General features: G+C 45.6%; 1 protein-coding gene and 1 long non-coding RNA gene across 2 annotated transcripts in view; one reads left to right on the forward strand and one right to left on the reverse strand.

Annotated features, from left to right (window-relative positions):
* LOC308486741 overlaps positions 1–22710 on the forward strand; it is a 433510-nt gene that overhangs the window by 84972 nt on the left and 325828 nt on the right. The window lies entirely within an intron of this gene.
* LOC308486722 (V-type proton ATPase subunit S1-like) overlaps positions 1–22710 on the reverse strand; it is a 49277-nt gene that overhangs the window by 24144 nt on the left and 2423 nt on the right. The window contains exons 2-6 of the mRNA XM_081023912.1: positions 11220–11349; positions 11039–11107; positions 8485–8678; positions 1725–1765; positions 697–782 (exon numbers count right to left, since the gene is read on the reverse strand). Coding sequence (XP_080880038.1) covers positions 697–782; positions 1725–1765; positions 8485–8678; positions 11039–11107; positions 11220–11349 — 520 coding nt within the window. The remainder of the gene's footprint in view (positions 1–696; positions 783–1724; positions 1766–8484; positions 8679–11038; positions 11108–11219; positions 11350–22710) is intronic.

The raw sequence follows: 22710 nt of genomic DNA on the forward strand, positions 1-22710 counted from the left end.
TTATAATGAGCACAGGAAGCTCTGCAGGATCAGGGCCCAGCCCAAGGCTGAGGAATCTTTGGTCCTCCGGTGTTGTTGAACTTCACCTCTCATCATCATCAATGGTAAAGAAGGATGGGAGTTGTAATCCAACAATATTTGGAGGATATCCATCAGGGAGCCCAGCCTTGGCCTAACCAATTAACTTCATAAAATGTCGCATTACAATACGACGATGAGTGAATGGTTGTCTCCACAATATTTAAATGAACGAGCAGCTCCTGTTTCCACACAGCTGTGTGCACACATTAGAAGCCATTTGTTTTTCTGTCTGAGAGCACTCCAGGGGCCAATAACCCTACCAGTGTAAAAACATAACCCATCTTATTTCATTTTTCTTACCAAATCTTGTGTCTTGTTTGAAGTTATGATGTGGGGACTGTCCCTTCACCCAAAACATAACAGTTGCCTAATCCTTATGGCAGAACATTAGTGCTATATTTAAAGTGTTCATCGTTGTTAGTAACATTCATATTCTAAGTTTCTTGCTAGAAGCCTTGGTTGCTTTGACTTTAAGCACAGAGTCTCACCCCATTTGCTGAGCAAAATAATATACAGCGAACGCAACACTTGTGAAATGGGGAAAATCAAACACTATATCTGCTAATTTACCACATGCCAAACATTTGAGGACTCTAGGCTCTGGAAAATACTCACCTTTGAAGGTCGGCTTGCTGTATAAATGGCCACAGACTCAATTCCTTGTTGCTGCAAAGACTTAGTAAACTCTCCAATTATTTTGTCTGTAGACATAAAATTTATTATAACTGCTTAACAATGTCATTAAATGTCATAGCAAAATTGCTATGATATCTTGGAAGGCAACAATTCTCAGGCAGTAAAGAAGTGTCCATGCTCATTTATACTGAAATATTAACCGTTAAACAATGTACTTGACAAATTACAAAAGCAAAGTAAGACATCTAAGTTTCCCCACTCTAAACAATGCTTCAGAAAAGGTCCAGAGGTTTACTGACTATTTAAAGTGATTAAAAAGTAAGTTGAAGTGAGGGAAAGATTAGATGAAGTAGGCAGACCACCAGCACTGCCCAAATACTATTCAGGCAGCTCAATTTTTTGCTAAGATATGAATCTGGTTGACATGTGAACTGGGGTGATAACACATGAAGTGGTTAAAAAATTCCTTTACAATAAGAGGAGATCTGTATTCCTCCATATGTTGTCCTCCATATGTTGTTGGTCTACAGCGTCTGACATCACTGACCATTGACCATGAATTTGGGGAAACTGTGATGTTTCATGCCTTGAGTTCTATGATAGAGATATTGCTGTACTAATTAATTAAATAAAAGTACAATTGCTTATTATTGGGCTCAACTGGCATATGACCCCAAGAAGAACTTAGTGGATTTTTATAAGAACCATGGTATCTGAGGACACATCATAGCTGTCAACTTTTGCCTTTTCTTGCAAGGAATCCTATTCGGAATAAGGGAATTTCCCTTTTAAAAAGGGAAACGTTGACAGCTATGGGACGCATATCCACAGAGTAGGTGCGGATCACAGTGGATCCACTACCACTAGATCTCTGTTCACTTTGTACACGTTATTCCTTCTCTAGCAAGGGAATATGCATGAAAGCCTCTCTCCCCCCTGAATGCTGATCTTTCATGTTTAATTGTTGTTAACAACAACCTGGCTCACTTGTGGATTGTTTCACTTACCATTTTCCAGGAATTGCTTTCGTGTGGATAGGTCATTCGTCCTACATGGGAAACATAGAAAGAAAGAAATTGAAAATGTTGGAAGGGGAAGAATAGGTACTGACATGGCCTACCACTTGCAGTTGAAACAACAATACTACTATGACTTGAATGAAAATGAAAACACAGGAAAGAAAAAAGAACAGCACAGAAATATAACAACCAAAGAACTTACCGGTAGCTCTGGGGGTTTTTTAATTTTATTTTAAGGATTTAGGTATAAGAGTATAGCATCTAGATCAAGGGAAGTAATAGTGCCACTGTATTCTGCTCTGGTCAGACCTCACCTGGAGTACTGTGTCCAGTTCTGGGCACCACAGTTCAAGAAGGATACTGACAAACTGGAACGGGTCCAGAGGAGGGCAACCAAAATGGTCAAAGGCCTGGAAACGATGCCTTATGAGGAACGGCTAAGGGAGCTGGGCATGTTTAGCCTGGAGAAGAGGAGGTTAAGGGGTCATATGATAGCCATGTTCAAATATATAAAAGGATGTCACATAGAGGAGGGAGAAAGGTTGTTTTCTGCTGCTCCAGAGAAGCGGACACGGAGCAATGGATCCAAACTACAAGAAAGAAGATTCCACCTAAACATTAGGAAGAACTTCCTGACAGTAAGAGCTGTTCGACAGTGGAATTTGCTGCCAAGGAGTGTGGTGGAGTCTCCTTCTTTGGAGGTCTTTAAGCAGAGGCTTGACAACCATATGTCAGGAGTGCTCTGATGGTGTTTCCTGCTTGGCAGGGGGTTGGACTCGATGGCCCTTGTGGTCTCTTCCAACTCTATGATTCTAGGTTTGCTAGACAGGGCATGTTCCAAACTGAAGCATCCAGGGGAATCAGTAAGGGAACAGTATTCCAGAAAGAGGGGAGGGCTGCAAAATCAGATCACATATAGAATGCAAGGATAACTCCAGAGCTGGAAATCTAATCTTCAATCAGCGGTTTAATTTAATTCCGAAAGATGCCAGTTGTCTTGGGTAGAGATTGCAAAATGGAGAATACAAAACGGGAATTGGACAATGGCATGAGATAAAGGGTTAATGACGCCCGCCCCCCAACATCAGGGTCCCAAGGCTATTTAGTGGGGGGAGGGGGTTATCCAGATTGGGACCATGGCATTGGGAAGCTAACCTTTTCCCTCAAGCCACATGAATGCATTGTGACATAGAAGAGCAATGAAAGGTATGCCCCTCAACTGTTGCACTTTGACATCCTGGAATTACAGAAGCCATCCTGGTTTCTGATTGGATCCTGGGATGTCTTGTTTTGTTTCCTGTTAAAGCAGAGCTCTCCAAGATGCCTATTTTGGGGTGTGGGGGCGTGCTCTCACACAAGTCACCTGGCTCCCACGAGAACTCAGCCCCGAAATATGAGCAATTGGGGAAGGTGCGTTCTCAAAAAATCACAACTTACACAGGAGCACGGCCCCCGAAAAGGCACATCCCGATTTTCCTTTGTTTTATGTTGGAGGGTATGAAAAGGGATAACAAAAAATGGCAATTTTGGCAACATATGGCTTCCTTTTTTGCATATGTTAATAAGGGGGGGATCTTTTTCTCCCCCCCTTATCTCAATAAAGCCTATGAAGAGGATATGTACATTGATAACATACTGTAGAAACAGTTGCACAACCCATAAATTATATAAACTGGATGTAAATGTGTATACCAGCTTTCTTGTTTTTGATGAAATTGTTGCCTTGCAATTTTTGTTTTATTGTTTAAAAAATTAATAAAACTTTCCACGGGGAAAAACAATGAATGCGTTGTGTTTAGGCTGGCCCCTTAAAACTTAGATTTGTTATTAACAATGATTGCCTTCCTAAGAGACCTAATGTTTTCAGGGTAATTTGCTGTTGAGTAAGGAAAAGCTGATTAAAAAACAAATCCAACGATGGGTAAACTGACAGAAGAACAAGCTGGTATTGGATAAGACAGATAATCAGATCCTTGTCAGACTCAATAATTTATGCCTCCATTGAATGACTTTACGTAATGTGACTATTGACAACACCTATAGGACAGCCTATAATGAGAGATCATGTTTGAAGAGCAAGACAGGGAGGCAGAAATGTCTATATTAGATTAACAAATCCATTCAGGGTAGTCCAACAGAGCCATTCAATGCAATCTAGGTATCTTGCATAATACGTAATTTTAGTTTATCTAGTCCAAGAAAAATAGGGGCCATGGTGTCGCCCTTGAACAGATAGGTGCAGGGGCGTAGAAATGGGGTGCAATAGGTGCAGCTCACACCCCGGGTGTCACCACTGAGGGGGGTGACAAAATGGCGGGCAGCATTCACTGTGGGGCTTGCAGCACTCCCAAGCCATGTGTCTCCAGTGCCCACGGGCCCTATGTCAGGAGTGCGGGCAGAAGCCAGGCCCTGTGACCAGTAGGGCTTCGCAGGACTAGGGCTTTCCTAAATTTGTTCTGAAGAGGCAAGGCGTGGCTGCACAGATGAGGCCGAATGATAACTCACAGCATCTGGTGGCAAGAGCCAGGTCAGCATTTCCCTTTGGCTCTTTGCCACAACAACACACTTCCTGGCTTGCTGCGTTTGGCTTCTTGACTCCTTGCTTCCTGATCCTCAGACCCTTGGCTTCTTGACTCCTGGTTTCCTGATCCTCAGACCTTTGGCTTCTTGACTCCCAGCTCTCTGACCCTTGGCTTCTGGACTCCTGGCTTCTGGACTCTCGTTCCTGCTCTCACCCCGCCATCTTGCCCCCGGTCCGGACATCCTCCTCCAGGACTTTGACCGCCTGTAAACTGGACCGTGACACTCTACGCTGTCTGCCCACTGCCTCTTCCCCCCAGATGTAGGACAGCTGAGGCCCCACGGCACGCCCTGTCCCTATGGGTGCCGTGTGCCCCGTACGTCCCTATGGGCGCTGCCCATCCTGTCCCTCCCTATGGGAGGGAGCCAGTGTAGTGTAGTAGTTAAGAGCGGTAGAGTTGTAATCTGGGGAACCGGGTTCGCGTCTCCGCTCCTCCACATGCAGCTGCTGGGTGACCTTGGGCTAGTCACACTTCTTGAAGTGTCTCAGCCCACTCACCTCACAGAGTGTTTGTTGTGGGGGAGGAAGGGAAAGGAGAATGTTAGCTGCTTTGAGATTCCTTCAGGTAGTGATAAAGTGGGATATCAAATCCAAACTCCTCCTCTTCTTCTTCTTCTTCTGAGCACCATGCGCCCTGTCCTTATGGGCAGTTCGCCCTGAGCACACCGCCCCAGGTGCCCGAGAGTCTTCCTCCACCACTGGGTAGGTGTGCTGTTGATTAGTAACCTCAAGGCCCCTGCTGCTCTCCTGTCTTATAGTTCTCTACATTTAAACCATATTTGGACTTTAGGTAGAGGACCGCACTTCCCGACAACTCTTGCAATGGAAATGCTGTCCTCTGTAAAGGGGAGACTAGCGCCAACATGCCCCCACATGTGCCACCGAAACTATTTGAGTTGTTCAGAAAGGGACAATGCAATTATCCCCAAGCATACCTCCCAAACTAGCCAGGTCTAGCCAAGCTGCTTGGGGAAGCAAAACTGCCAAACTTTAGCCAAGTTGACCTCATGCTAAAGATGCATTAAATTGCCACCTGGTTCTCTCAAGTTGTGCCACCTTTTCTGGGAGCCAGAGGTGAGGATCCTGTGCTGTGCACTCACAGGATGTTGTTGAATTCCAGCACGCATGTTAGATACACATGTGTCTCTGGAGGAAACCGGCTGTATGGTATCTGCGTGTTGTGTGCATTGGGAGATGGTAGAGGGCAATGCCTGTGGAACTGCTTGCATAGGTGAGGTTTTTAAGCGATTGCTTTGCACTGCGAGGTGGTGCATTTGGATAAAAATCACAAGAAGCACTCTCAAACCATTCAGAGTTGTGTATATGCGTGCATACATACATGCATGTGTGTGTGAATTCTCAGGGGTCATTCCAAAAAGCCTTCTAAGAAAATGTGAGACATGAAATTGTCTTCTGAATATGATGCTACATGATAAGGCAATAAATTTACCTGTCGGTTGGAATGCATTCATTTTTCTGTGGTTGTCCCAGAGGATAAAATATTCAGAAGGCAGGTTCACCATATTACTATGAAGGTGAAAAATCGCTCTGTGCTGACTGTTAACATACAACAGATGATGGCGTAAGTCAGGTGACCAGAACCTTAGGAGGTTACGGATATTGAAAGAGACACAGCACATCTAAAACATTTTTATTATATCAATATCTTTTTTTCTGTTTACTCAGACAATACTGGATTTCACAGAATTGTTCAGGGTTCCTTTTTTTAAAAAAAAATCCATTTATCATTTACAAATGTGTCACCTATTTTATTTTTGCCTGTTTCTTGTGTCAGGCAATAGGAGTCAAGATGAATGACTCGCCTCCCAGCTTTATTCAAATGATGCACTTGGAAAATTTAATAATATGGAATGTGTTTGGCATGTTGTTTTTCCTAACATTGTTCCTCAGTGTAAGGGGTTCTTCCCCTTAGGGAAAGGCCCATAGATCAATCATAGCACATAAATTTTGCATGTGGAAGGACTCAGGTTCAATACCTGTCATCTCCAGGAAGCTTGGAAAGATGATTCTCAAAGGTCATGTCCACACCATAAATTCATAACACAGACTCGAGGAGCCTGTGACTCTCTGGAACTTGTTGGACTATGGTTCCCAAAATCCTTGATCAGCTTTCTTCAACTTGTAGTCCAGGTGTTTTGGACTACACCTCTAAACAGCCCCTGGCAGCATGGCCAATGGTCAAGAATGATGGGAGTTGTCTGGCTCAGAGGTCACGCTGGCTGATGGGAGTTGGAAGTTGAAATCAAACTTCACCTGAAGGGCTACAGGTTCTCCACCCCAGGCTATAGAAACCAGAGTGCCTTGGCATTAATTAAAGAAGTGATAACATAACGTGCGCAGTCTTGGACTTTTGGAACATCATAGGAGGCAGTATCTGGTGGTCAAAACCTTTCATCATCATAACAACTACTATTAGTAGTAGTAGTAGTACCCTGCCCATCTGGCTGGGTTGCCACAGATGCTCTGGGCAGCTTCCAACAAAAGAGTAAAAATACATTAAAACATCAATCATTAAAAACTTCCCTAAACAGGGTTGCCTTCATATGTCTTTTGAACATCAGATAGTTGTTAATTTATTTGACATTTGATGGGAGGGCGTTCCACAGGGCTGGCACCACTACCGAGAAGGTCCTCTGCCTTGTTCCCTGTAACTTTGCTTCTCGCAGTGAGGAAACCACAGAAGGTCCTCAGCGCTGGACCTCAAGTGTCTGGGTGGAACAATGGGGGTGGAGACACTCCTTCAGGTATACTGGGCTTTTAGATGTCTTCTAAAGGTTGTATAGTTACTCATCTCCTTGACATCTGATGGGAGGGTGTTCCACAGGGCGGGTGTCACTACCGAGAAGACTCTCTGCCTGGTTCCCTGTCTTTCTTCTTCTTAGGTGATCACTCATCGCCGAGTATGATTGTCTTCCATGAACACGATCTTAACAGTGATTCCATAAGTGACTGTGGAGGCCAATTCTGGATCCATATGTCCTTCCACAGTGGGGACATAGGTTTCCAGGCAGGAGTTGATCACGGTGAGGGTTTGCCAAATGTGCGTTCCTCTTAGCTCATTTCTCCCTTTTGTCCTGAGTTTGAGTGTCTTCGAAGTCCATGACACCTTTGGTAAAGGCTGTTCTCCAGTTGGAATGCTCACTTCTGGTTCCCTGTAGCTTCTCTTCTCTACCGTGAGGGAACCACCAGAAGACCCTCGGAGCTGGATCTCAGCATCCGGGCTGAATAATAGGGGGTGGAGATGCTGTATCTATGAGCTGTATCCAATGCAAGTCCTACACAGAAAACGCCTATAGATGTGACTAACTTAGTTTCATTCATTTCAGTGAGTCTGCTACATGTATGATTCTTACATAAGACCTGCGTAAAAAGCCACAAGAGTTTTGTACATGCATGCAAGAATGCTGTGAACTTCCTGAGATTTCTGGATGAAGGGTCGTGTGGGGATGGCGGATGCAGCATGGGGGCATACCCCCACCTGAGCATAAGACATGCCACAGCGTGTCTAGCCGCCATGCCCAGTCTCTGCCCTTGGCCTCCCTCGCAGAAAGCTTTGCTTAATGTTCCACTTGGCTGGAGCATGATGAGTGAAGAAGAAGAAAAAGAAGAAGAGTTTGGATTTGATATCCCGCTTTATCACTACCTGAAGGAGTCTCAAAGCGGCTAACATTCTCCTTTCCCTCCCTCCCCCACAACAAACACTCTGTGAGGTGAGTGGGGATGAGAGACTTCAGAGAAGTATGACTAGCCCAAGGTCACCCAGCAGCTGCATGTGGAGGAGCGGAGACACAAACCCGGTTCACCAGATTACGAGTCTACTGCTCTTAACCACTACACCAAACTAGCTGAAGGCAGCCGTTATCAAGTATCAGGGGAACATTTGGGGGAAGCACCTGGTTTGACATGTCAATTGCTAATGCTGGAAATGTGCCTTGCTGGAAATTTGTTAAGTTCAGAGTGGTTTCACTACTGTTTCCAACTTTTGATTTCTGCTAATAAAAAGAGGCTCTGCAAAGCTAGCCGGCAGCTTGCTTGCTCCTGCACAGGTCACATGCATTCAACTCCCATGTCATCCATCCTTATTTCCACAGGTGGCATACAAATTTAATAAATAATAATAATAATAGCCTTTACAGCACCTCATACCTGCTGGTCAGTGGTAGCTTTATCACGAACACATTGGGTTTGGATCCATTAACCATCAGCTGGGATGTTTCTTTGCCGTCTACATTTACCAAGGCCCAGTTCAGCGTTTCTTGGAGGTACACTGAAAGGTGACTCACGGCATGGCAGTCCACAGCTGGCAAGACTAAAGAAGATGATGAAGGCCTCAGAAGTTCCTGCAGTAAGCACAAAGAACAGTTAATTATGAATTGGATGATTAAAGCAGGAATGATTGCTTTCTTTTTCTTTTTTACTCTGATAGGCTTGATTACAGTCTTTTAGAGCCTCCATTATGCAAAATAAACTCTGTTATCCTCAACAAGAATTTGACATGCAATTTCATTATATAAACAACCCGATAATCATCATCATCATCAAGCTGAACAAAAAAAATGTTCAAGTGTTCACAATTTTCTGAATGTTTTTATTTGGGGGGGGGAGTTAATTAATCTCTGTGTGTACATGTGAAAATTGGCTGTTTTGCAAGCAGTTTATAGGTTGATGAAAAAGTCAACCTTGTGTTTAAAATAGTGTTCGTGTGTGTGTGTGTGTGAACTACAAATGGTCCTGTCCTATGATGTGGCATACTAGCAGTTTTAAGGAAGCCTCACAAAGCCACTTCCGAGCTGGAGAGGAGGTGGGGTTGCGGGCTCCACGCCCTCCCCACATGTGCGGGGGCTGAATCACAGCCCCCGCAAGACTGGGGGAATCCTCGGACGCGTCATCTCCCTGGCCAGCCAATCGGCCCGGGCTATTTAGGGCCGGCACAGCCGAGGATTTCCCTCTCTTCTTCGCTCCAGCTGCTCCGGTTTCCCACCCCACCCGCCCTTAGGTTTGGCTCTTTGACCTTGATATGGACTTCGGTTGGTTGCCATCAAAGGGCCTGGTAGGGATTTTTTCCACTTGGCAAATTGGCACCAGCCATTTGGTTTTTCACCTACCTCGTAGCAAATTGTCACAACTTCCTTGGCAATGGCGGTTAGGCATTGGTAAGGGTATTGTTATTCAGATGAGGGGGGAGGAAGCGCCATCACCTTCCCCCAAATCGAAGGGTAGTCCGGTAAAGGATTCCGGAGGGTGTTGCCCTGTCCGAAGCCTATGGAGGTGTGGGCCTAAGGCATGCCCCCAAGCAGTGACCCTGAGGGAGCTCCTAGTTGATGTACATCAGCAGGACTCCCCCTGCTGGCGGTTAACCCATGCCGGTCTTCAAGCAATCAGGCTGAAGCCGGTTAGTCAATAGAACCAATGCCTAAGCCAATACCGCTCAATTCCTGCAGTCAATAAAGTTGTGGCCTTTTTTTGCCCATTAACCTTAAATGCTGTGGCTTGTGTCTTTATTTTCCAAGGGGAGAGGCGGGTACACACCACGCAATTCTCTCATGATGATTATTACAGTCGCCAGGCAGTGAAGTGACCTGAGGTTCAGGTGATAACACAGATCTCCACATCTCTCTGGCCCAGGTCCTATTTTACTGTATTTAAAGCCTCATGCTTCAAGATGCAATTGCATACCCAAAATTGCATGCACTTGCAAAATGCACGGACTACTTTCCCCATATTTACAAGGAACACAAAACCTCTGAGACATTTATCGCAGCTGATCTTCTTACAGATCTTATCCAGCCTCAGTTGCTGGATAGCTCAGTTGATAGGGCATAGGACGCTTAATCTCAGGGCAATGGGTTCAATCCCCATGTTGGGTGAAAGGTTCTTGCATTGCAGGGCATTGTGGTCCCATTTAACTCTACAATCCTATGATTCTACAACAGCAAAGTCCTTTCCTTTCTAATCTGCTCCCCACTGTACAACTGATGGCCAGGAGCGGATCCATACATCCCTAAGAAATCTGGCCGTGGCTTGGGGTTCCCCATTCCTGTTTATAAGTATTTTAGTTACAGTACATGTTCATTTTCCAAAACACAGACTCATTAGTACTCTTTGTTAAAAGGAGATCAAAGAGCCATCTGTTTCCTCTCAGGTAATGGCTATGTGAGCATCATCAAATCAATGGATAATTAGCATCACTACATTCCTTAAAGCATTTAGATTTCCTATCATCCAGGTTTGTTTGTTTTTTAAAATATGCCCTATTGCTGGAATGAGAATTCTTCTACCAATCGTTCATTTAACTCCAGTGGAAATGTAGGTATTCAACTCAGAGTAAATTCATTCATTTCAATGGGTCTACCGTGTGTAAAATTTAGTTGAATACAGCCCTTAGTTATCACCTTTAATTCAGTTCACAAAATATTCCTCTGAACCTGACAGAATCTCCTTAACTGAACCACCCCTCAGAAGCTGAGAAACTCCCACATTGCCAAAGATAGAAGAAGAAACAGCAAGTCTTGGGTAACTTCAAACACTTTCCTGAAAATTGCAGGTGCTTAAGTTTATTTTACGACTATCGCTTTCTCGAGCTGGAAAGAGCCTTCAGCCTGTTACCAGAATTGCAATGTCTCTGTCATTCCTTCCAGGCGTCGTTTTGTTTTGCTTTTGAAAACTGCTGGGAGACGCCATATGAGATAGTTATGCTTGCCTGAACATTGCGAAACGGTGTCTCATTTCCAGAGGAGCTGGCGTAACGTGTGAAGTCATCCACACTAAGCTGAAAAACAAAACAAAAAGATAGCATAGGTCACTGGGGGGGGGGCATCTCGGCTCATTAGACACAAGCTGCACTCCTCGGCTATGAGACAAGACAAATTGCCGACACCTACCGCATCTTGAAGAAACAAGGCGACGTTTCTGGGGTCTGGAGAAGCCAGAGCTTGCTTCAGCAATGCGTGCAGCTCATGCTTTGAGATAACATGCCCTTCATGTAAAGTGGTTGCCAAGCCTTGGAAGGATCTGAAAGAAATTAATTTTTCAAAGGGCTGTTTACTTTTCTTTTAACAGGATCGAAAATTTCGCACAGCAATTTGTACGTGTGTGTGATGTTTGTGAAGTGTGTGAGTATGTATTCCTTTTCGTAAAAGAGAGAGAGGTGCAGATGCTTGCATGTTGATAAATTAGAAAATGGCTTTCTTACCGCTGCCCCTTCCGCTTCTCTACTGAATTCTACACAATAAAAATATTATTTACAACATTTTAGAGATGATGTTTATCACTTTGAGCTATAAAGACTTAAAAATTGAGACCGGTGCCAAGGGTCCCAGTCACAAAATGGCCACCGTGAAGTGTGTGGCCTAGCACACAATGTCTGTCACAGGGGTAGAGCATTGCACCAAATGAGAGAGAGTCATTGGTGCTTGCCCCAGCTCCACTACCATGGGAAGCCAGTACTATGTCCTGTGGGCCTTCACAATCACAAAATACTGATGCTGTTGTCACCTATTAACAACAGGGAGCATTTCCTGGTACCAAAGAAAATATACAAGATGGCCAACCATCTTGGACTACTGCAATGCACTCTACGTGGGGCTACCTTTGAAGGTGACCCAGAAACTACAATTAATCCAGAATGCGGCAGCTAGACTGATGACTGGGAGTGGCCGCCGAGACCACATAACACCGGTCCTGGAAGACCTACATTGGCTCCCAGTACATTTCCAAGCACAATTCAAAGTGTTGGTGCTGATCTTTAAAGCCCTAAACGGCCTCGAACCAGTATACCTGAAGGAGCGTCTCCACCCCCATTGTTCAGCTTGGACACTGAGGTCCAGCTCTGAGGGCCTTCTGGTGGTTCCCCCCCTTCAAGAAGTGAGGCTACAGGGAACCAGGCAGAGAGCCTTCTCTGTGGTTGTGCCCGTCCTGAGGAACGCCCTCCCATCAGATGTCAAGAAAATAAACAACTCTGACTTTTAGAAGACATCTGAAGGCAACCCTGTTTCAGGAAGTTTTTAATGTTTGACGTTTTATCGTGTTTTTAATATTCTGTTGGGAGCCGCCCAGAGTGGCTGGGGAAACCCAGCCAGATGCGCGGGATATAAATAAATAAATAAATAAATTATTATTATTACCACACACTCTCCTGCACAAACATAGAGCACACACATGCACTCACCATACAGAGAGGCTGCAGACACACATACAGTGGTGCCTCGCAAGACGAAATTAATCCGTTCCGCGAGTGTCTTCGTCTAGCGGTTTTTTCGTCTTGCGAAGCAACCCTATTAGCGGCTTAACGGATTAGCGCTATTAGCGGTTTAGCGGCTATTAAAGGCTTATCGGCTTAGCGGATTAGCTGCTAAAAGGCTATTAAAGGCTTAGCGGCTTAGATAAAGGGGGGGGAAGCGGGGAAAAAATCTCAAGACTCGCAAGACATTTTCGTCTTGCGAAGCAAGCCCATAGAGAAATTCGTCCTGCGAAGCAACTCAAAAACGGAAAACCCTTTCGTCTAGCGGGTTTTCCATCTTGCGAGGCATTTGTCTTGCGGGGCACCACTGTACATGTCCCTATATCTCATCACTTGTGCACAACCACACAATCATGTCTCCATCTCTGCTCAGGAATGTCTCTCCCTCTCTCACACACAGCGTGCAACTTTAAAGTAGGCTAGTTTTGTGGCAGGATCCATGAAAACAAACGCATAAGCTGAGAACTATTTATATATTTGAAAAACTAATATTAAAAAAAAACGTGAATGCATATAATGTTGTAAATCTTCTTTTGATTCTGCTGGTGAAATGAATTCCAGCCATTTCATGTGAGGGTGCAAGAGGAGTTACGTAACACAATATGAAGCTGTTTTCCCATGAGTTGCTTCCATAAGCATTTTAAAACATGTTCCATTTACCGTCTGCAAATTCATTTGTGTCTTGAAGGTGACATTAAATAGGCACATACATAGCCCATGAGATTAGAAATTACTTCAGAGCTATGTCTAGAACTTGCAGACAAAGAAACATCTACTATCACAGTGTTCAGAGCAGAAGATATAAATAAACCTGTAAAATCTCACCAGCGAAAGCCATCAGAATTCTGAATTGTTTGCTCTCTGTTCTTAACGGAAGGAACTGTTGAACATTATGCAACTGGTATTGCACAGCACATTTTGCTTAATCAGTGTACAAACCATATATTAACTTTATTTTCATAAGGATGACCCCCAGTGCACAGGAGAGCAAGGAGAAAATACATCAGGGCTTTGCTAGCAGAGAGCTATTGTGTGTTCTTCCTGATCCATCATTTTGAGGATGAAGGAAAGCATTCCTTCATTGCACTCTTGAGGCAGCTTCAGATAGTTAAGTGACTGGTGACAGAGGAAAATGCAAGGAATCTCTATGATGATGGTGATTTATTAAATTTGTATACCGCCCTATACCCAAAGGTGTCAGGGCGGTTCACAGGATAAAATCAGAATATAAAACCACAAAATACATAATAAAAAAACACAATAAAACCCAGTAAAACGCACACACACACATTTTAAAAGGGCATAGGATGTCAATCAAACAAAGGCCTGGTTAAAAAGGAATGTTTTTGCCTGGTGCCTGGCAAACCTCCCTGGGGAGAGCATTCCACAGAGGGGGAGCCACTGCAGAAAAGGCCTGTTCTTGTTTTGCCACCCTCTGGATGAGATTCCTGTCGACCCCAGACAGCAGGGGGTGGCAAGAGCTGATGGGAATTGTAGTCCAAAGCATGTGGACGATACCAGGTTGACAAAGGCTAGGTTAATCTCTTGACCTTTTAAGCAAATCTGAGACTGAAGCAAGCTGATTTTTTAAATTAAGCTTTGTATAAAATGAAAGCCCAGGGAGCAATAACAACATATAACAAAACAAAACAAAATTCCCTATAACAGGTCTCCTGTGGCTGCACCATTATTTCCGTGTATTAAAAATGTACGTTTGGTTAATATATTCTTGTTTTAACTCAGTCCCAAAAGAAGTTGACGGCTGATATTCAGTTGTCCCATCATTCTTACTCATGATGAATGGGAACAGTTTAGCCATGAACTGATTTCTCTTCATTAACCTTCTGATCAAACTACCAAATGATGTTAATTTTTCAGCTAGTACAATCTGCCAAGCCCTGCTGATCTCACCATTTACTAAGCAGCCAGATGCTGACTTTGGGTTCTTAAACTATTGCATGGGGCCAGTGGAGGCTCCACCCCCAACTAAAATAGCAGCTTTGGGGTGTGTATGCACACAATTTTGGGTGGGGACTGCAACAGGGGGGGAAGTGTCAAACTTTCTCTCTCAACCCATTGCAGTTCTAACACAGTCTGGTCTCCTCTGCATATAGAAGCATGGCACACACAAAGTGAAACATGGACCACTTATAAATGCCATCTCCAACTCCTTGAAAGATTCCATCAACGGTATCTCCGAAAAGAATTCCACATCACTTGGGAAGACAGGTGAACAAATGCCAGTGTACTGGAAGAAGCAAAGATCACCAGTGTCAAAGAAATGATTCTTCAACATCAACCTCGTTGGATTGGTCATGTTGTGTGGATGCCTGATTATCGTCTTCCAAAGCAACTACTCTATTCCGAACATAAAAATGGAAAGCGTAATGCTGGTGGTCAGTAAAAGAGGTTTAAAGACTGTCTCAAGGGAAATCTAAAAAAAATGTAGTATAAACACCAACAACTGGGAAACACTGGCCTGCGAGTGCTCCAGTTGGAGAACAGCCTTTACCAAAGCTGTCATGGGCTTTGAAGATGCTCGAACTCAGGACAAAAGAGAGAAATGTGCTAAGAGGAAGGCACGTTCAGCAAACCCTCACCATGATCAACTCCCACCTGGAAACCTATGTCCCCACTGTGGAAGGACGTGTGGATCCAGAATTGGCCTCCACAGTCACTTACAGACTCACTGTTAAAACCGTGTTCATGGAAGACAATCTTACGTGGCTACGAGTAATCACCGAAGAAGAAGAAGAAGAAGCATACAGAAGCATGGCACACACAAAGTCCTCTTCCTGTTATTCACAGACACCACTGAATGTCAGTACACTTGGGCTCATTTTGGAAATAATCCTTTTTACAATCCATTCGGCTTTCACATCTGTGTTTGCTCACATAAAGCCTTTGGATTTTAATAGTTTGCTGTTTTCCGGGGCTGGAGGAAGAAGGAGCCATGGCCTTCACTCAAAAATGGACTGTATGATAGACTTCCTTCAATATATCGTGTCAATGCAGTTCTGTTGTAGGTCACCCTTTGGATCTTTGGTGGAAATGGTCACACCTAGGAAACTGACTCAGTACTTTAAAGAAAAAAGAAAGAAGAATTGATTCTCCATGCATTGTTCCCAGAAGAATTCAGCACATGAGTGGTCAAAGAGGGAGAAGACTAGGAAGAGGAGGTGTTGGAAGCTGAAGGGGCAACGGGGCTTAGTGAGCTGTGGCAGAGAGAAAGTCCAGAATCAGAGGGAGAAGCTGAAGCAGGCGAGTGGAAGGAGGGAGGTTAAGAAGCAGAGAGGAGTCAGGCTGGTGAAGAGTCACGGGTGTCTCCCTGCACCCCATTGTGACAAGCTCCCCTCCTTGCCTGACTCCCAGAACCAGAAGAGGCATGAAATGCGAAGAGCAAAGACAGGCATGCAGGTGCACTCTCCGACTGCTTGGAAAGAGCCCCAGGGAGGAGGAGACATAGATGGCTGTGGAGAGGCAGGGACCTTTAATCTTGGCAACTGATTTCATGGCTTAGGGCAGGGGTGTCAAACTCAAATTCATCAGGGGCCGCATCAGCAGTTTGGTCACCCTCAAAGGGCCGGTTGTATCTGTAGGACTATGTGTCCACTCTTTATTATCATAAATTATTGTCACTGCATTCAATTATTACTGTTTTTTGTAATAATGTTAGGTATTGTTGCTTCGGGGAATTATACACGGCTTTATCCCGCGAGTCCTGTATCTAGCAGTATTTTGCTTTTGTCTTCACAGTACCCACATGCATCACGCCAATTTTATTCCAGGCAGTAAGTACTGGTATCTTACTCGAGACTGGTTAACGTGCTGTAACTACCAAAGCCTGATTTCCAATACGTGCTTTCGCGTGTGTGGGTGGCATTTTAATCCGCATTAGTGACTGACAAGGTGAAACTGGAGCAGGGTAGTGATTCCAAATCACCGCCACATTCAGAATAAAGGTTTGCCATAGACTGGTGTATTTGTCTCATCGGTATTGTAACAATTTGATTCGGACCATTGGTCCATCTAGCCCGGCACTGCCAGGCACTGACCAGCAGCGGCTCTGCAAGGGTTCAGGCAAGAGTCTTTCCCAGCCATATCTGGTGACAGTGAGGGTTGAGCATGCGCTCTGTCACTAAACAGCCTCTCTCCAGCGAGGGGTTGCTCGCAGAGCACAAATGGTCACGTTCAGACCAACCCACAAACTCCTTACGTTGCGTTAGCGGCTGATGTGGATCGGTAGCCTGCAAATAGTTAAAACTGCCACTTCTTGAACAATAGACACTGCGACAGCAGTAACCACTCTATGATGTCGACAAGCAAGGTCGAAGTTCCACTGGGATTTATTTAAGTGTTTGCTCCGAAGGAAGCGGTTTGTGGATCATGGCCCTAATGCAATTCCCAGCTAGTTTCCCCATCCCAATTTAATTATCCTTATGGGATTTTTATGATTACCAGGAGCTTTCCTCGCCTTGCAACTGCCTCTCTGCAAAAAGTCAACACGTGCCTTGGGAGGAACGAGACTTCTTTAGACACCAGCACGCTTTTTCGCGTGATTGCCGCTGGTGCCAACTGGGGAGGCGCGGAGAGAGGAACCTATAACCTGACATCTCTTTCGCCGCGACAACCGCTTTTCGGAGAAAGATCTGCAGAGTGAGCCGCTGAGTATTTGAGATCAGGGTCAGGCCGGTGCGAATCCGGCGCTCTGATCCCCCGAGCAGTGGTGTAGCGTGGGGGGTGCAGGGGGGGCCGGCCGCACCGGGCGCAACATCTGGGGGTTAGGGTTAGGGGCGCAAATCCACGGGTTAGGGGGCACAAATCCACGGGTTAGGGGGCACAAATTACTTGCCTTGCCCCGGGTGCTGATAACCCACGCTACGCCACTGCCCCCGAGCCCGGCTGGCGTGGCAAAACGCCACCCCCCGAAATGTAGCGCAGAACTGAATGGAAAAGTCCTCTGTCGCCTCGCCATTGGCTAGCAGGAACAGTCGCGGCTTGCTACTGGGCAGCGTGAAGGGGAGAGCCCTCCTTTAGGAATATACTATGGCTTGTCTGGCATTTTTCTCTCCGGGGGGGGAGGAAGGGGTGGGACGGCGCGGTGCCTCCTTTCCCGCTTTGCTGCTCGTAGCCGGACTGGACTCCCGTGTGCTTCGCCTTCTGCGCACTAAAGCGAAGAGGCGGCACTGCGGCAGCCAGATTTCGTGCGGAGGGAAAGCCCAGCCTTGTTTGCACAACCTCGAGCCAGTCAGTCACGTGAAAGCATCAGCCCGCCCCCGGGGCCGGCCTCCTTTTCTCTGAATGTGCGGTGCTGCCACCCCCCCCCCGCCCCGGTCTTTCCCTCAATGAATACACACAAGCTTTCTCCTTTAAAAAAAAAAAGCGAGAATAAAAGGTGAAGGCTGGTGGCCAGCGGCGGCTACACGGGCCACATGACGAGGTCTGGCGGGCCGGATTCGGCCCGCGGCCCTTGTGTTTGACACCCGTGGCTTAGGGCCGACAGGGCATGAGGTGCTGTGCTCCTTAGGCCTGACACTCAGCCAAGTCTGTGGCGATCATTTTTGGCTAATAAAGAGTCAGCGCTAGTTTTGAACTGGGTGGTTTACTGGCAAGCTTGCTCTATGACATCCTATCTAATTCACACTTTCTCCAAAAAGAAAGCAAATAAAATGCATCATATTGAGGGGAAACGCTTGGAAAAATCTGTAGATACAGGGAAATTGCAAATAGAGACATGTTTAGTGGGAGAAATGTGTGGTTTCTTTTTTAAAATAAAATAAACAGATGTAAAAATGTGGCAAACAGCACTGAAGAATGAACAAATGGGAAAAAAACTGAGGCAAACTGAAATTAGTTCAGCCATCCCTACTCCTAAGTGTGTATAAGATTTCAGGTTGAAGGAGCTAATTATATGTGGTTACATGGGATTATGTTTATCTGCATGTTTTACAAATATATAATTCAGACTAATATAATTATATTTTACAGGTTCTGTAAGTGGCTTTATAAATCTGATAAGCTCTCTAAATCAAGGTAAGTTCTTCCTTTAATTTAGTTAGTAGAATCTCTGAGGGCTCATTGGTGTTTTGGGTCCACGGTAGCATTTTTGGCTTTGTTAAATTATCTACGTGGTTCACATCAGAGCAGAGAAATAAATAAACACCATCCAAAATGATTCTGTAGAGAACAAACACCCATCTATTTTGTTTTAAATAATGTGTGAAAATAGCACAAGTTTGTGTGAAATAAATACTCACAGATGGATTTTTCCAAGGGCTTTTTATTTAATTAAAAAAATCTGCTATTAATTTAAAAATAATATGTGAAACATGAATCAGAATTAATTAGATGTAACAAAAATAATAAATGACATTACATTTGAAGGGATATGAGCACAGAAAACTTTTGGAAAACTAGGATTCATTGTTAAAATGCAGCTCATTTTACTTCTCATGGGTTCATGGCCTATTTAGAATCCTTCTCTTAGAACAACTGTTTTTCTTTCAGAGCTGTTTGGCATTTTCGAGACGAATGGTGGAAGCCAATCTTCTACCAACCTCCCCCCCCCCCCCCATGTTGTTATTTCCAGGTCAACCTTTCTCAGCTTGGTGCCCTCTAGATTTTGGGTGGTGCAGGTGATCTCCCTCCACAGGGTGCCAAGCCAAGAAGATGCAAAATTGAGAAGATGAAAAATTGAGAAGATCCATTTGTGGGCGCCGGGTTTTTGTCTTGCATGGCTCCCTATTATGAAAGATTACTAAAGTCCACCCCTGACAGATGCTGTGGACTACAATGCCCATGAGCCACTGCCAGCATGGGAATACGATGGTGAGGCTATTGAGAGCATAGCTTCACTGGCTGGGGTTGATGGGAGTTGTAGGCAGAGACACATGGAGAGCACCAGGATGAGGAAAGCTGATCTATGTGGTTGCAGACCTGCTATAGATGAGAGAAAAGGAGAAGGAATACTATTCTTGGCATCTAGAAAACTGCTGAAAGGTAAGGACCATCACTATCCCACTCTGCAACTGTCCATAGTCACTTCCGGCCAAACAATTTGCCAACCAAACATTTAGAGCTTGCAAGTCCCCAAGTTATCTATCAGCCCAAACAGTGGCAGATTTGTTGAGTTTTGGCTGTTTTTGGTATGGTTTTCAACCAGGAGAAGGCCAACAAACAAGAAGACTCCTCTCCTGCTCGGTCTCATGTAAACAGATGCCCCAATTAAAACAATTTCAGGATCTGTATTCGGCTGCTAGAAACCGACGGAAGATGCTCCGGTTGCCGACGGCGGCAGTTGGAGCTACATAATTAAAACGAGCGGCTGCTTTAGTGGAATTTCAAACAGGTACCGAAGCATCTCGCTGAGTGATATGACTGTGACAGCCCAATTCACTTCTAGCCGAGGGAATTTTATTTGGAGTGGCAACCCAACAATGGTCTGATATGAAATGTCATCTTCAAATTTAGCACGTCTGATTCCTCAAAGAAAAATCTCTTGCCCATGCAGTCAGATAGCTCACCTTGTTGGTATTCACCAGATCATTCCATATGCCAAATAAAACAGCCCGCATCTCTCTTTTAAGCAGGAAGGGGGAAATATTGGTCAGAGTGGCACTGTCAAATCAGGGGAAATCATTTAGGAGCTTCTTTCACTCCCAATCTTGGCACAAAAGCAGGCCGTCACTATACAAACTGTCAAAGGTTTCCTCTGATTGAACGCTATGGATATTTCAAAAGAACAAGGCATGTGGCCTTCTTTACAATTGCTCCTACCTACTCTATGGCTGAGGGACGCGGGTGGCACTGTGGGTTAAACCACAGAGCCTAGGACTTGCCGATCAGAAGGTCGGTGGTTCGAATCTCAAAGACAGGGTGAGCTCCCGTTGCTCGGTCCCTGCTCCTGCCAACCTAGCAGTTTGAAAGCACGTCGAAGTGCAAGTAGATAAATAGGTACCGCTCTGGCGGGAAGGTAAACGGCGTTTCCGTGCGCTGCTCTGGGTCACCAGAAGCGGCTTAGTCATGCTGGCCACATGACCCGGAAGCTGTACACTGGCTCCCTCGGCCAATAAAGTGAGATGAGCACCGCAACTCCAGAATCAGTCACGACTGGGCCTAATGGTCAGGGGTCCCTTTACCTTTACTCTATGGCTAGCAAACAGCGGTGGAGGAAGCTGCTCGGGCACCTGGGGCGGCGCACCCAGGGGTGGGGTGAGCAATCCATAGGGCTGGGGGTGTCAGGAGTGCGTGCAGAAGCCAGGCCCCGTGACCGGTAGGACTTTGCAGGACTGGGGCTTTCCTAAGTTTGTTCTCAAGAGGCAAGGCGCGGCTGCACAGGTGAGGCCGATTGGTAACTCACAGCACCTGGTGGCAAGAGCCGGGAAGGGATATAAGGTCAGCATTTCCCTTTGGCTCTTTGACACAGCAACACGCTTCCTGCCTTGCCACGTTTGGCTTCTTGACTCCCTGCTTCCTGATCCTTGGACCCTTGGCTTCTTGGCTTCTGGCTCTCGGACCCTTGGCTTCCTGACTCCTGTTCCTGCTCCTACTCCACTGTCTTGCCCCCAGTCCCGATATCCTGTACCAGGATTTTGACTGCACCTAAACTGGACCATGACAGGGGGAGAGGCAGCAGGCGGACTGCTTGGGCAGCGTGGAGCCTGCACACGTGCAAGCCACCGCATCTATTCCAGGAGAGACAAGTGGCTCGGGCATGCTGCAGGCCCCGCGATGAGTGCCACCCATCATTTTGTCACCCCCCTCAGTGGTGACACCCGTGGTGGGCCACACCCACCTCACCCCCCCTTCCTCCGCCCCTGCTAGCAAACTAGCATTTTTTAGAAATAAACAAACTGACCTTTTCTACGTTGAGCAAGAGGTGGTAGTGAGCATTTCTTAGAGCTGCTATCTAACTGGGGTGGGGGGGACCTTAGTCAATGAGTATGAGTTTTAGCTTGATTGAATTTGCACACATTTGCCTCTGGAGATGCGTGCATTGTTGTGTTAGATGGCAGAGCAGGTTTGTTTCACCATGTAAGATAATAATAAAGGCATTCCCTCTTCTCCCTCTTTTCAGGTGGTGCATGCTCTCTGCTGGTTTTGAAAGGTACTTGCAAAAAAGGAATTAAGGGTGCAACTGTGTGGTCCCTCAGGGGCCATGACATGTTGTGGATCTCTGTGGCCATGGCAGTAGAGGGAGAATCCCTCTGCCGAGGTAGCGTGAAAAGGACTACAGCTATTGCCACTCTGCTGTTAGTGCACCAACAGCAAGGGTGTGTGTGTGTGCTCTGAGGGAGGGGTTGGTGTGGCTTATTTAATTTCCCTGCCACATTCCCCAAACATCTGCAGAGCTGGCATAACAATATCCCCTTCCATTGGAAGCATTGGAAGGGATTTTTTTAAAAAAAACTGATGGAAGGAGAAGGGAGGAAAGATACATGAATCTGGCAGTTCTTCAACCTTTGATTTTTCCCTTGCTTGACCCAACAAGATTTCTCTGTCCCAATCTGCTCCCTGGCCAACTAGGGAACCAGATTTAGGACTGAATGGACTTTCAAACAGAACAGGGATGAGGAACATGTGGCTCTCCAGATGTTTCATGCGGGCCAGGGATAATGAGAGCTGGAGTCCGAAAGAATCTGGAGGACCACAGGCCACTTCTGAATAATGTCTTCAAGTAGAAATAGGATATGGGCATCCTCTGTCCAGACCTGCATTATGGGCACATCGAAACTATGCACGAAATGGTTGTCCCACCCACAATCACAGTTCAAACCACAGCAGTCATTTCCTATCTCAGCAGAGCTTCTTGACACCATAATAGAGGAGATACTTCAAGGACAACCACACCCTTCTTCACCCTCCCCCTTCCTGTTGTCAAACATCTCCTAGGTCAGGCTGTTGGATTCTTGAAATTCAAAGTTCACGGATTCCTGATTGCATCACACTACAAACATAAACCGGCTTTAATATGGAATCGGGGAGAAAGAAACTGCACGGAGCAAGTTTCTGGCTGTTCTTCAGGGAGAAGCCTGGCTTTATTACCTGCATGAAGTTTTCTAATTCTAGGTCATCTTATTTCTACAGAGAAGAGCTCCTGTTTCACCTGTTTGTGGTGACAACAGGTGCAGCCA

The sequence above is a fragment of the Podarcis pityusensis genome (genome assembly GCF_964106645.2).
Source record: "Podarcis pityusensis genome assembly, chromosome: 10".
In the NCBI taxonomy this organism is placed as follows: Eukaryota; Metazoa; Chordata; class Lepidosauria; order Squamata; family Lacertidae; genus Podarcis; species Podarcis pityusensis.